We start from the raw sequence: 14374 nt of genomic DNA on the forward strand, positions 1-14374 counted from the left end.
GCTTTCGATCTTTGTTTATCCTTCGTAGTAATAATATCTCTGGGTTTACAACGATAACTTGGTATATCCACTATACGACCATTAACTAAAATATGTCTATGGTTAACTAATTGCCTGGCTCCAGGAATGGTCGAAGCCATACCCAATCGGAAAAGGATGTTATCCAAACGCATCTCAAGTAATTGTAGTAAAACCTGACCTGTTGACCCTTTAGCTTTTCCAGCGATATGCACATATCTAAGTAATTGTCGCTCTGTCAGACCATAATGAAAACGCAATTTCTGTTTTTCTTCTAGACGAATACGATACTGCGATCTTTTCCCAGAACGCAATTGGTTTTTAAGATCACTTCCGGATCTAGGTCTTTTACTAGTTAGTCCTGGTAAAGCCCCCAGACGGCGTATTTTTTTGAAACGAGGTCCTCGGTAACGAGACATAAAGACTCCTTTTTAATTTTATGGATTTTATTGAAATTTCATTTTTTCAGAATAAAAAAATGAAAACTGAACTATAAATTAAGACTGAACTAAGGGATAAACAAAGCAAAGCTAAATTTACCGAAATACTACAAAGTAGAATAAAATAAATTGTATCAATATCCGGATTTTTTGTATATATAGGAAGTTGCAGCTCCGTTTTATGATTTGTTCGGTAGAGAGAGATCTAATTGTTCCAATACATTTTTTGGTCATGGTTGCAAGTTACCACGACATAACATATGGGAAAAGGAGGAGAGAGATTATCAATCACGGAAAAATCGATAGAGAAAAAGCCGGCTATCGGAGTCGAACCGATGACCATCGCATTACAAATGCGATGCTCTAACCTCTGAGCTAAGCGGGCTCACATAACATAACAGAAATAGTATATAGAAATTGAGGAAACTACCGGATTTTAGCTATTAGCTGATCTTATCTATTAGCTATTCGTTTAATATTAACTATGAACTATAACTATATAACTATACTATAACTATATAACTATATAGTATAGTATAGTTCTATATAGTTATATAGTATACTTCTAAACTATATACTATAACTAACTATAATAATAATTCTGACTATTCTTCTGACTATTCTAACTATATCTAACTATAATATACAACATAATGTATTTATTTATATATTTATATTTTATATATTTATATTATGTTAATTATAGCTATAGCGAATCGGTCCTAAGATAAAAAAAAAGATAAGGATAAAGATACAATCTAAATGAAAATGAGACATTCCTCTGGTTTGATTCGGAAAAGGAGGAGATAGGACAAAAAAAAAGAAGAATGAATATCGACCGTTCCACTATTCCAAATCGCACTGTAAAAATGAAAGGGAGGGAGAAACATATATATGTTGGATATATCTATCCATATTGAATTGCGGATACATCAATGATAGAATCATTTCTGATTGAAACAAGGTTCATTCAATATAAATGAACTGATGGGGGATAGCCAAAAAAATCAAACAGCAGCATACACTTTTTCAATATAGAAATCATTATCTAACGAATTCAACGGGTCCAAACAAACAAAATAAATGAAAAGGATAGTTGGAATTCCAACTAGGTCTTGGTATCAAAGGGGATATGGCGAAATCGGTAGACGCTACGGACTTGATTGGATTGAGCCTTAGTATGGAAACCTGCTAAGTGGTAACTTCCAAATTCAGAGAAACCCTGGAATTAAAAATGGGCAATCCTGAGCCAAATCCTTATTTTGAGAAAACAAAGGTTTATAAAACTAGAATTTAAAAGGATAGGTGCAGAGACTCAATGGAAGCTGTTCTAACGAATGGAGTTGACTACGTTTTGTTGGTAGCAGGAATCCGTCTATAAAAATTACAGAAAAGATGGTCCTATATACCTAATACGTATGTATACATACTGCCATATCAAACGATTAATCATGACCAATCTATTATATTATAATTATATATAATTATAATATGAAAAATTCAGAGTTATTATGAATCCATTTCAATGGAAGTTGAAGGAAGAATCGAATATTCAATTATGAAATCATTCATTCCAGAGTTTGATAGATCTTTTGAAAAACTGATTAATCGGACGAGAATAAAGAGAGAGTCCCATTCTACATGTCAATACCGACAACAATGAAATTTATAGTAAGAGGAAAATCCGTCGACTTTTTAAATCGTGAGGGTTCAAGTCCCTCTATCCCCAATAAAAAGCCTATTTTACTTCCTAAGTATTTATCCTCTTCTTTTTTTTCATCAGTGGTTCAGTTCAAACAAAATTCACTATCTTTCTCATTCACTCTACTCTTTCACAAACGGATCCGAACTAAAATCCTTGGATCTTATCCCAATTTGGATAGAACCTGTACAAATGAACATATATGGGCAAAGAATCTCTATTATTGAATCATTCACAGTCCATATCATTATCCTTACACTTACTTGTCAAATTTTTTACTACTTTTTAGTCCCTTTAATTAACATAGACACAAGTACTCTACTAGGATGATGCACGGGAAATGGTCGGGATAGCTCAGTTGGTAGAGCAGAGGACTGAAAATCCTCGTGTCACCAGTTCAAATCTGGTTCCTGACACGTAAATAATGTATCGGATAGATATTCATACAAATTAATCGAGATAGATCGGGCGTTAATAGTCTAGAGCATGATACGTATTTACTCATCTAGATGTTACATATTTACTCATCTATTACATATATTTACTCATCTATTACATATTTACTCATCTAGATATATATATATATATATACCTCCCCTTGGGGGGATTGGTTACATATTTACTCATCTAGATGTATATATATATATACCTCCCCTTGGGGGGATTGGTAAAAAATATATGTATGGATGGTTATGGTAAAGAACAAAGTGAGATTATGCTCCCGTCTCTTTTTTCTTTCTTGTTTCTTCATACTGTGCTTTCTCTCATTCAAAAAGAATATTAAGTCTTCATCTATATTCAAAATAAAAATAAATAAGTAAAAGTAAAAAAAAACTTAAAAGTCGAGAGGAGTTAAAAGATAGCAATAGACAGAATGCACTTCAGACACAGTACAAATAAAATCCAATCCCTTTTCATTTCTTCATTTCATATTTTTGACATTTATTCCATTTCTTCACTCTTGCTTACGTTACTTTCCGAGGTCCATCTACATCTAAGTAAGTTATGTGCGCGGTACAAAGTTCATAGTGCAGAACTCTTTTGATTCATCCCATTGTTTCTGCTCATACGAAATGGATATGATCTATTCCAAATTTTGGAATATAAATGAAGTTTTTTTTAGGTTATCCATAATACGAATTAAAGTCCGGTTACTTTCTTTCATCTAGAACGGAACGTAAAAATATTCCTTCACTTGAAAGAAATCTGGAATCGTGTCATAGTCGTATTAAGTAAACATTAATTTCTTATCATTTAATGAGCATCTTGTATTTCATAGAAATTGGGGGTAATATAGTCCTTACGTAGGGGCCAACCTATCCAACTTTCCGGCATCAAAATACGTTTAAGGCGTGGATGATTATCATAAGAGATTCCCAACATATCATAAGATTCGCGTTCTTGAAAATCAGCACTTCTCCAAATCCAGAAAACAGACGGGATTCTAGGATTATTCCTTGGGGCAAATACTTTTATGCATACCTCTTCTGGTTTAGCTATACCATACTGTATTCTCGTAAGATGATACACACTGGCTAAAAATCCGCCTGGTGCTACATCATAGGCACACTGGGAGCGTAAATAATTGTAACCATATACATATGAAATGACAGCAATGGAATCCCAATCCTCGGTTTTTATTTGTAAAGTTTCTATTCCTCGGCAATCAAAGCCCAAAGATCTATGAACTAAATCATGGTTGACTAACCAATCAGATAAACGATCCTGCTGCATCTTCTTGATCTCTCCCACATTTGTATTTGTATGAGTATTTCAATTTACAATGAAATTTTTAAAGATTGACCCTTTCTTTCTTATTCTGCACAAAAGAACCTTACCTTGTCTGATTCACTAATTCATGGGGAGATACTGAACTTTTGGATTTGAAAAATGTTTCAGAAGGTATCTCTGAAGTAGATGGTGATTGATAGAGCAATTCTTGATCATAATTTCCAGTATGAGTACTGCGTCTAACACAAAACTTGTGATTGGTAGTAAAACATCGATTTTCCTGTTGAGACACAGTTCTATCTTCAAAGATTTCTCGAGATATTTTCTTACGAAGTTTCGTTATAGCATCTATAACCGCCTCTGGTTTAGGTGGGCAGCCCGGCAAATAGACATCGACAGGAATTAGCTTATCGACTCCACGAACAGTACTATAAGAATCAGTACTGAACATCCCTCCTGTAATAGTACAAGCTCCCATAGCAATGACATATTTTGGTTCAGGCATTTGCTCATATAATCTTACTAAAGAAGGAGCCATTTTCATTGTTACTGTGCCGGCTGTTAAAATTAGGTCTGCTTGTCTAGGACTCGATCTTGGTACCAATCCATAACGATCAAAGTCGAATCGCGAGCCTATTAATGAAGCAAATTCAATGAAACAACAACTGGTACCGTATAGAAGCGGCCATAAACTGGAAAGTCTTGACCAATTCGAAAGATCATTCAATGTAGTTGAAATAACTGAATTGGTAATTGTTTTGTCAACTAAGGGAAACTCAATCAAATTCATAACTGTCTCAATGTAATCTTTTCCTTCATTTTTATTTTGATTGTCTGAATATTCAGTTAAGACCATTCCAATGCTCCTTTTCGCCATGCATAAACTGAACCAACAATTGGGATAAGCACAAAAATTAAAGCTTCGATAAATACAGATACACCCAATACATCGAAACTCATTGCCCATGGATAAAGAAAGACCGTTTCAACATCAAAAACAACAAAAACTAGAGCAAACATGTAATAGCGGATTCGAAATTGTAACCAAGCATCCCCAATGGGTTCTATACCCGATTCATAACTAGAGAGCTTCTCTGGTCCTTCACTAACCGGGGCTAAAACTCCGGAAATTACAAATGCCAAGATAGGAATAACGCTTGATATTATTAGAAATGCCCAGAAAATATCATATTCGTGAAGCAGAAACATAAATGTACTCCTATTAATGTGGAATATGCTGAATTATTCGATTCGAATCGGAATTGTCAATTCATCCATAACTTCTTATCTTAGGCGAAACAAGAATTGATTTTGATCAAATCAAACTGCATAGTTTAGAGTTTGTTTGCTGTGGGGCATGTTTTGTTTAAAGATTCATCTAATGGAATCCCACTTACATTTTGGATTTCGATTCTATTTAGATATGGTGTAGACATAGGATGCTCTTACACAAACAAAACTCTCTCACTTTGTCTTGGGTTCTCTATCCTCTAGAAAAAGGTAATAAAATACTAAAATATCCTATGCCTATAACTATTCCTATGCCTATAACTATAATAAATATCAATACCCTATAATATAGTAAAGTAAATATCCTATAATTAAATACTATGAATACTATATTCATTAGAATACTATGTTGATTATATATAATCAACATAATGAAATAATAATAATTTCATTTCCTTTTTTTAAAACTTAAATTTTTCAATAGTCATATGGGGTAAAATGTCTAGGGATTTCTAGCATATTCTATATTATTCGAAGTATTCCTTTTTCATTAAAATCTGGGTATAGGATCATTGCTTCTATTGATTTGATACGAATATGAATACATAATCTAATGCATCGAATGATTTTTTATCTTTTTCTTGTCCTAGATTTCATTTCTATTTTTCTTAATTGATTCAATCCGTTGAATTGAGAGGTGACATATAACAACTTATATCTTTCTATACAAAAAATTGGAAACTTGGAACCTGTACTATCCCACCTCCTCAGAAATAAATAAGAAGAATCGAGTTATTTCATTAGAGTTAGAATGAAAGATTCATTCTATTTCGGACCAATCTCTAATACTAAACAAAGATTACGATTTGGAATGAACCAAAATACTTGTTTGTTTTGTTACGGCAATAACGCTTAATAATATAATGGTAAGACCAAGCAATGGGTTAGATTTCGCTACAAGAAAAAGGTTTTACAGCAAACCTATACTAGACAATGAAACATAGCAAAGAGTGGAGTAGTATAATCGACGGAATCATAAATGATTTACATAACATTTTCAAATAGAAAGAATCACACATTATCGAATGATTCGACGGACCAAATCAAATCCACAAACCCACTCAACTCATAGAATATAGAAGAAGAAACGTTAATATATTTAGGCCCAATTCGTTATCTCTCCATTATCTCTGAATCAATCAATAAGGTTGCTCTTGTTCTGCCAAAAAACGATTAGTGATTAGTTAGGGGGATTCTCCAAATACAAGACAAGACCCAAGACCAAGAAAAGAATAGGTCCTAGACCCATGTGACTTAGGATTAGACTTGGTTGGTCCCATAGAAATGAAAACCATACTAAACTATATACTAAACACTAAACTATATACTAAACAAAAATATAATATATTAGGATTAGGGCTATACGGACTCGAACCGTAGACCTTCTCGGTAAAACAGATCAAACTGATTATTATCGAAATGATTCGAACTGTTTCAAAGACCCAACATGCATTTTGTTGCATTGGGCTCTTTCATCAACTGATGTAAAGATCAGTTAGTCCACCATATTTTTTCTTTAGAGGAAGATAATGAGATGGTTCCATGTGCTCTGATTTATTATTTGTATTCTGATCTAGGAGCAATACCAAAGTGTTTCAAAGAAGGGTTATCTTGACTTAGGTCTGCCTTCGGCCTAGATCAACCTAAGTTAAATGGAATCTCTATCGCTCCGCTGCAACAGTCGAATATGAGACTTCATACACCTTAAAGTTCATAGGACGAAAAGAGGTTATTTTGAGGCCCTTATACTCATTATGCCTAGCATTGAATGGGCTGGGTATTTACCTTATCAACTATCAAATCAATGGCGGGTTCTATTTGATTTGGCAACTGAATTCGCGCCTGAATCGGACCGAACCAAATATTTGTCAGGCTATTGTTCTCTTGTTCCCTCGAACCTATGGAGTAAGACATCGATTTCTCAATACGATCAATTATGTTCATTGCATAATAGGCTCCTTTGAAAAGCATTGGCGCGCGTGTAAACGAGGTGCTCTACCAACTGAGCTATAGCCCTTGTCATAGACATCTTAACATATAGATAATTTCTTGTCAAGATGGATATTCCATAATCCACATCATAGCTCTCTGATCTATTTATTTTATTTACGCTTAACAGAACAGATTTATTTACGCTTAACAGAACAGATTAGTATTGCTTAGAAATAATATTCCACCTATAATCCCCGAAGTGATGGGTTCTTTTTGTGGTGATAAATGACCTACTTAACTCAGTGGTTAGAGTATTGCTTTCATACGGCGGGAGTCATTGGTTCAAATCCAATAGTAGGTAGAACTTATTAGATACCGGAGTCGATGAAATGATATCTAATAAGTTTTTCTACCCCATCTTCTTTTTTTGTTTTATCAGATTAGACTTGATTGTGTTCAATTGGCAGAATCAACATGTGGTGTATAATAAAGAACTTTTTAAAAACTTCTCTTTATTATTTTGATGTATTGACTTGACTAGTAGGAAATAACATTGACAGCCTCTACTCGTGTCCTAGCTCGTCTGAGAGCTAGATTCGCTTCAATTGCTTGTCTCTTACCCTCAGCTCTACTCAAGTTAGCTTCAGCTATTTCAAGAGCTTGTTGAGCTTCTTGCGGATCAATGTCAGTACTTATTTCCGCATCATTTCCTAAAATGGTGATTTCATTATTACCTATTCTAGCGAAACCACCCATCAGAGCCACCGTTAACCCATTGGTCGTTGTTGAGGCGTATTCTCAAAAGACCTATATCTACAGCCGTGGCAATAGGGGCGTGGTTTGGTAATACGCCAATTTGGCCACTATTAGTAGATAAAATTATTTCTTTCACTTCTGAGTCCCAAATAATTCGATTAGGAGTCAGTACACAAAGATTTAAGGTCATTTCTTCAATTTGCTCTCCTCTTCTAAGTTCATAGCTTTCGCGGTAGCTTCATCGATGTTACCTACTAAATAAAAGGCCTGCTCGGGAAGACTGTCTAATTCTCCGGAAAGGATCAGTTGAAACCCCCTAATTGTTTCTGCAAGACCAACATATTTTCCTGGAGAACCAGTAAATACTTCTGCCACGAAGAAGGGTTGTGATAAGAAACGCTCGATTTTTCGTGCTCTTGCTACAGTTAAACGATCTTCTTCGGATAATTCGTCCAACCCAAGAATAGCTATAATGTCCTGAAGTTCTTTGTAACGTTGTGAAGTTTGCTTAACTCTTTGCGCAGTTTCATAATGTTCCTCGCCAACGATCCGAGGTTGTAACATAGTTGACGTTGAATCTAAAGGATCCACTGCTGGATAAATACCTTTGGCAGCTAATCCTCTCGATAATACGGTAGTAGCATCTAAATGTGCAAATGTCGTGGCAGGAGCAGGGTCGGTCAAATCGTCCGCAGGTACATAAACGGCTTGGATCGAAGTTATAGATCCCTCTTTGGTAGAAGTAATTCTTTCTTGCAAAGAACCCATTTCTGTACTAAGGGTAGGTTGATAACCCACTGCAGAAGGCATTCTCCCCAATAAGGCGGATACTTCTGATCCTGCTTGGACGAAACGAAAGATATTGTCGATGAATAGAAGTACGTCTTGTTCATTAACATCCCGGAAATATTCCGCCATAGTTAGGGCAGTCAAACCAACTCTCATACGAGCTCCCGGCGTTCATTCATTTGACCGTAGACTAGAGCTACTTTTGATTCTGCAATATTTTTTTCATTAATTACTCCGGATTCTTTCATTTCCATGTAAAGATCATTTCCTTCACGAGTACGTTCGCCTACTCCGCCAAATACAGATACGCCTCCATGAGCTTTGGCAATGTTGTTGATCAATTCCATGATGAGTACTGTTTTACCTACTCCAGCTCCTCCAAATAGTCCGATTTTTCCTCCACGGCGATAAGGAGCTAAAAGATCCACTACTTTAATTCCTGTTTCAAAGATTGATAATTTCGTCTCTAACTGTATAAAGGCAGGTGCAGGTCTATGAATAGGAGATGTTGTGCTAGTATCTACAGGACCTAAATTATCAACAGGCTCCCCAAGAACGTTGAAAATTCGTCCGAGGGTAGCTCCACCGACTGGAACGCTTAGAGGAGCTCCCGTGTCAATCACTTCCATTCCTCTCATCAGTCCATCTGTAGCACTCATAGCTACAGCTCTAACTCGATTATTTCCTAATAATTGTTGTACCTCACAAGTCACATTAATTTGCTGACCAATAGTATCTCTTCGAAACGACCTTCCTTAAACTACCAAAGCGTTATAAATATTAGGCATCTTGCCCGGAGGAAAAACAACATCCAGTACTGGGCCAATAATTTGAGCGATACGCCCTAGGTTTTGTTCTTCAAGTGTGGAAACCGCAGGACTAGAAGGGGTAGGATTGATTCTCATAATTATAATTAAAGTAAAGTATGTCGAAAGTTTTTTTGAATAGTGCCATGCCAAGTCGAAAATAAATGTCCGATAGCAAGTTGATCGGTTAATTCAATAAGAAATAAATGGGAGTTAGCACTTGATTTAGTTGGTACCACCCAACCGAATACGATTCAATCGTTTACTCATTCAATTACTCATTCAATGAGTCAATTTTCAAGTTCAGCCAATCCTTCTTTTTTTCAAAAGAAATATTAAGTACATGAAATCACGAGTAAGTCTCTTTCATTTCTCTATCATTATAGAAAAACCATCCGTATTAGATTCTATTATCTATAGAATTCGAACCCGAACTCCATTTATGATTCATTATTTCGATCTAATTGGCCATTGTTCTTTTTTTTTTTGAATAGATATTGGATTTCCGCCTATCTATTCTTTATACCCTTTTAGGATGAATTATGCCTATTTTCACATCTAGGATTTACATATACAACATATATCACTGTCAAGAGTGAATTTTTCTTAGTATTTGGATTCAAAATAAGAAGGAGATCCATTTGATTTTATTGTAAACTTGCAAAACAAACATTGGGTTTGGGTTGCGCCATATATATCAAAGAGTATACAATAATGATGTATTTGGAGTATACAATAATGATGTATTTGATGAATCAAATACATGGTCTAATAATGAACCATTTCATTTTAACATAACATTGAAATTAGTTGATAATATTAGTTGAATATTTTTTTTCTTTTTTTTTATTTTTATTTTTGTCAAAGGTTTCATTCATGCATAATCTATATCGAGTAGACCTTGTCGTTGTGAGAATTCTTAATTCATGAGTTGTAGGGAGGGACTTATGTCACCACAAACAGAGACTAAAGCAAGTGTTGGATTTAAAGCTGGTGTTAAAGATTACAAATTGAATTATTATACTCCTGACTACGAAGTCAAAGATACTGATATCTTGGCAGCATTCCGAGTAACTCCTCAACCTGGAGTTCCGCCCGAAGAAGCAGGGGCTGCGGTAGCTGCCGAATCTTCTACTGGTACATGGACAACTGTGTGGACTGATGGACTTACCAGTCTTGATCGTTACAAAGGGCGATGCTACCACATCGAGGCCGTTGTTGGGGAGGAAAATCAATATATTGCTTATGTAGCTTATCCTTTAGACCTTTTTGAAGAAGGTTCTGTTACTAACATGTTTACTTCCATTGTGGGTAATGTATTTGGTTTCAAAGCCTTACGAGCTCTACGTCTGGAGGATCTGCGAATTCCCACTTCTTATTCCAAAACTTTCCAAGGCCCGCCTCACGGCATTCAGGTTGAAAGAGATAAGTTGAACAAGTATGGTCGTCCCCTATTGGGATGCACTATTAAACCAAAATTGGGATTATCTGCAAAAAACTACGGTAGAGCGGTTTATGAATGTCTACGTGGTGGACTTGATTTTACCAAAGATGATGAAAACGTAAACTCACAACCATTTATGCGTTGGAGAGATCGTTTCTTATTTTGCACCGAAGCACTTTTTAAAGCGCAGGCCGAAACAGGTGAAATCAAAGGACATTACTTGAATGCTACTGCGGGTACATGTGAAGAAATGATGAAAAGGGCCATATGTGCCAGAGAATTAGGAGTTCCTATCGTAATGCATGACTACTTAACTGGTGGATTCACTGCAAATACTAGCTTGGCTCATTATTGCCGTGACAACGGCCTACTTCTTCACATCCATCGCGCAATGCATGCAGTTATTGATAGACAGAAAAATCATGGTATGCATTTCCGTGTACTAGCTAAAGCATTACGTATGTCTGGTGGAGATCATATTCACGCCGGTACAGTAGTAGGTAAACTGGAAGGGGAACGTGAGATGACTTTAGGTTTCGTTGATTTATTACGTGATGATTATATCGAAAAAGACCGAAGTCGCGGTATTTTCTTCACTCAAGATTGGGTCTCTATGCCAGGTGTTCTGCCCGTGGCTTCAGGGGGTATTCATGTTTGGCATATGCCTGCTCTGACCGAAATCTTTGGGGATGATTCCGTACTACAGTTTGGCGGAGGAACTTTAGGACACCCTTGGGGAAATGCACCTGGTGCAGTAGCTAATAGGGTGGCTTTAGAGGCGTGTGTACAAGCTCGTAATGAGGGACGTGATCTTGCTCGTGAAGGTAATGAAATTATCCGTGAAGCTAGCAAATGGAGCCCTGAACTAGCCGCTGCTTGTGAAGTATGGAAAGAGATCAAATTCGAATTCGAACCAGTAGATAAGCTAGATAAAGAGAAAAAGTAAGTGTGCATAATTCAGTAATTCCTGTTTGTTCTCCTAATTGATTGCAATTAAAGTCGGCCCAATCTTTTCCTAAAAAAAAGATTGGGCCGATTGCCGAATAAAAAAAAAAAGAATGAGCATTCTATACTATGTATTTGCATATATCTTTTATATGTACAGATGTACAGATCTTACCTATATATATACAAGATAAGATCGAAGACTAAACAACTCAATACTTCTATTGTTTGTTGTTGGATCCATAGGATTGGATTAATTATGGATCCTTGGGATTGGTGGACTTTTTTATATCTCCTAGTTTCAGGCCATAGATCAAGCCAAGGGAAAGGCTCCTTTACCCATCCTATATATTGTCTTTTTCGTTCCATGTTAAAATAGAAACTTAATTATTTGATTATACGAGAACAAATTCTTTATTCTTTATTTATAGAAATAAACAACTATCTCTATTTTCGATGAGAATTTGTACATCACATGGAAGAAAGCTGTGTCTTTCTATTTTAAAATTTATAAAAAGATTCTATCAATATATATTGAAGTGATACCTCGGCTTCCCACAAAGGAGAATCATTTCTTTCAATACTTACTCGTTCTTTCAATACTTACTCGTTATTAATTAACAATCCTAATGATTAGGATTAGATTCGTATGCTTAATTCTGATAAGAAATCAAATAGTGAAAGTAAAATGATTATCCATCGAATGTATTGTATTTCATCAAATAGGGGGTAGAAAGACTCTATGGGAAAATGGTGGTTCCGTTCGATGTTGTCTAACGAGAAGTTAGAACATAGGTGTGGGCTAAGTAAATCTAGGTGTGGGCTAAGTAAATCAATGGATAGTCTTGATGGTATTGGACATACCAGTAGAAGTGAACAACCTATTCTAAACGATACGAAGAACGATACGAAGAAAAAGATTCCTAGTTGGAATCATAGTGGTAATTATAGTTTCACTAATGTTGATTCTTTATTTGAAATCAAGGATATTTGGAGTTTGATCTCTGATGACACTTTTTTAGTTAGGGATAGTAATGGTGACAGTTACTCTGTATATTTTGATATTGAAAATCAGATTTTTGAGGTTGACAATGATAGTTCTTTTCTGAGTGAACTAGAAAAAAAACTTTCTAGTTATTTGAGTAGGGGGTCTAAGAAAAAGAATCACTACTATTATCATTACATGTATGATACTCAATCTGGTTGGAATAATCACATTAATAGTTGCATTGATAGTTATCTTCGTTTTGAAGTCAGTATTAATAGTTCTATTTCGGGTAGTACCAACAATTACAGTGACAGTTACTTTTATAACTTCATTTGTACTGAAAATAGAAATAGTAGTGAGAGCGGTAGGTCTAGTAAAAGAACTAGAAAAAATTTCAATGATTTCCATGAAGAGGTGGAATCCGATTTCCATGAAGAAGTAGAATTCCACGAAGAAGTAGAATCCGACTTCCATGAAGAAGTAGAATCCGATTTCCATGAAGAAGTAGAATTCCACGAAGAAGTAGAATCCAATGATTTCAATGAAGAAGTAGAATCTGATTTCAATGAAGAAGTGGAATCCGATTTCAATGAAGAAGTGGAATCCGATTTCAATGAAGAAGTGGAATCCGATTTCAATGAAGAAGTGGAATCCGATTTCAATGAAGAAGTAGAATTCCATGAAGAAGTAGAATTCCATGAAGAAGTAGAATCCGACTTCCATGAAGAAGTAGAATCCAATGATTTCAATATAAATCAAAAATACAAACATTTATGGGTTCAATGCGAAAATTGTTATGGATTAAATTATAAAAAATTTTTTAAGTCAAAAATGAATATTTGTGAACAGTGTGGATATCATTTGAAAATGAGTAGTTCAGATAGAATTGAACTTTCGATTGATCCCGGAACTTGGGATCCTCTGGATAAAGATATGATATCTATAGACCCCATTGATTTTCGTTCAAAAGAGGAACCTTATGGAGATCGTATCGATTCTTATCAAAGAAGGACAGGTTTAGCTGATGCTATTCAAACAGGCATAGGTCAAATAAATGGTATTCCCGTAGCAATTGGCGTTATGGATTTTCAGTTTATGGGAGGTAGTATGGGATCCGTAGTAGGCGAGAAAATTACTCGTTTGATCGAGTATGCTACTAATCGATCTCTACCTGTCATTATTGTGTGTGCTTCTGGAGGAGCACGCATGCAAGAAGGAAGTTTGAGCTTGATGCAAATGGCTAAAATATCTTCTGCTTCATCTAATTATCAATCAGATAAAAAGTTATTCTATGTATCAATTCTTACATCTCCTACAACTGGTGGAGTAACAGCCAGTTTTGGTATGTTGGGGGATATCATTATTGCTGAACCTAACGCCTACATTGCATTTGCGGGTAAAAGAGTAATTGAACAAACATTAAAAAAGGTAATACCTGAAGGTTCACAAGTGTCTGAGTATTTATTCCATAAAGGTTTATTCGACCCAATAGTACCACGTAATCTTTTAAAAGGTGTTCTGGGTGAGTTATTT

The 14374-nt window shown here is 35.4% G+C and overlaps 3 protein-coding genes, 2 non-coding genes and 1 pseudogene across 6 annotated transcripts; 3 read left to right on the forward strand and 3 right to left on the reverse strand.

The window, feature by feature from the left end:
• Positions 1–770: 770 nt before the first annotated feature.
• TRNAT-UGU (transfer RNA threonine (anticodon UGU)) lies at positions 771–843 on the reverse strand. Its single transcript has one exon. It is a non-coding gene; the product is annotated as a tRNA-Thr (tRNA).
• Positions 844–1978: 1135 nt separating this feature from the next.
• LOC135663374 (NAD(P)H-quinone oxidoreductase subunit K, chloroplastic-like) lies at positions 1979–5527 on the reverse strand. The gene has a single exon (XM_065176818.1). The coding sequence runs from the start codon at positions 4856–4858 to the stop codon at positions 3995–3997; it is 864 nt and encodes a 287-aa protein (XP_065032890.1). The 5' UTR covers positions 4859–5527; the 3' UTR covers positions 1979–3994.
• On the forward strand, positions 2504–2576 carry TRNAF-GAA (transfer RNA phenylalanine (anticodon GAA)). Its single transcript has one exon. It is a non-coding gene; the product is annotated as a tRNA-Phe (tRNA).
• Positions 5528–6535: 1008 nt separating the features above from the next.
• LOC135663372 (ATP synthase subunit beta, chloroplastic-like) lies at positions 6536–10040 on the reverse strand (annotated as a pseudogene). The gene has a single exon (XR_010508283.1). The product of XR_010508283.1 is annotated as an ATP synthase subunit beta, chloroplastic-like (transcript).
• Positions 10041–10188: 148 nt separating this feature from the next.
• LOC135663373 (ribulose bisphosphate carboxylase large chain) lies at positions 10189–14087 on the forward strand. Its single transcript, XM_065176816.1, has one exon. The coding sequence runs from the start codon at positions 10391–10393 to the stop codon at positions 11852–11854; it is 1464 nt and encodes a 487-aa protein (XP_065032888.1). The 5' UTR covers positions 10189–10390; the 3' UTR covers positions 11855–14087.
• On the forward strand, positions 13709–14269 carry LOC135663376 (acetyl-coenzyme A carboxylase carboxyl transferase subunit beta, chloroplastic-like; the record flags this gene model as incomplete). Its single annotated transcript, XM_065176820.1, has 1 exon — positions 13709–14269. A coding segment is annotated over exon 1 (561 nt), but the record flags the coding sequence as incomplete, so codon positions are not given.
• Positions 14270–14374: the final 105 nt, after the last annotated feature.

The sequence above is a fragment of the Musa acuminata genome, unplaced genomic scaffold (genome assembly GCF_036884655.1).
Source record: "Musa acuminata AAA Group cultivar baxijiao unplaced genomic scaffold, Cavendish_Baxijiao_AAA HiC_scaffold_708, whole genome shotgun sequence".
Lineage (NCBI taxonomy): Eukaryota > Viridiplantae > Streptophyta > Magnoliopsida > Zingiberales > Musaceae > Musa > Musa acuminata.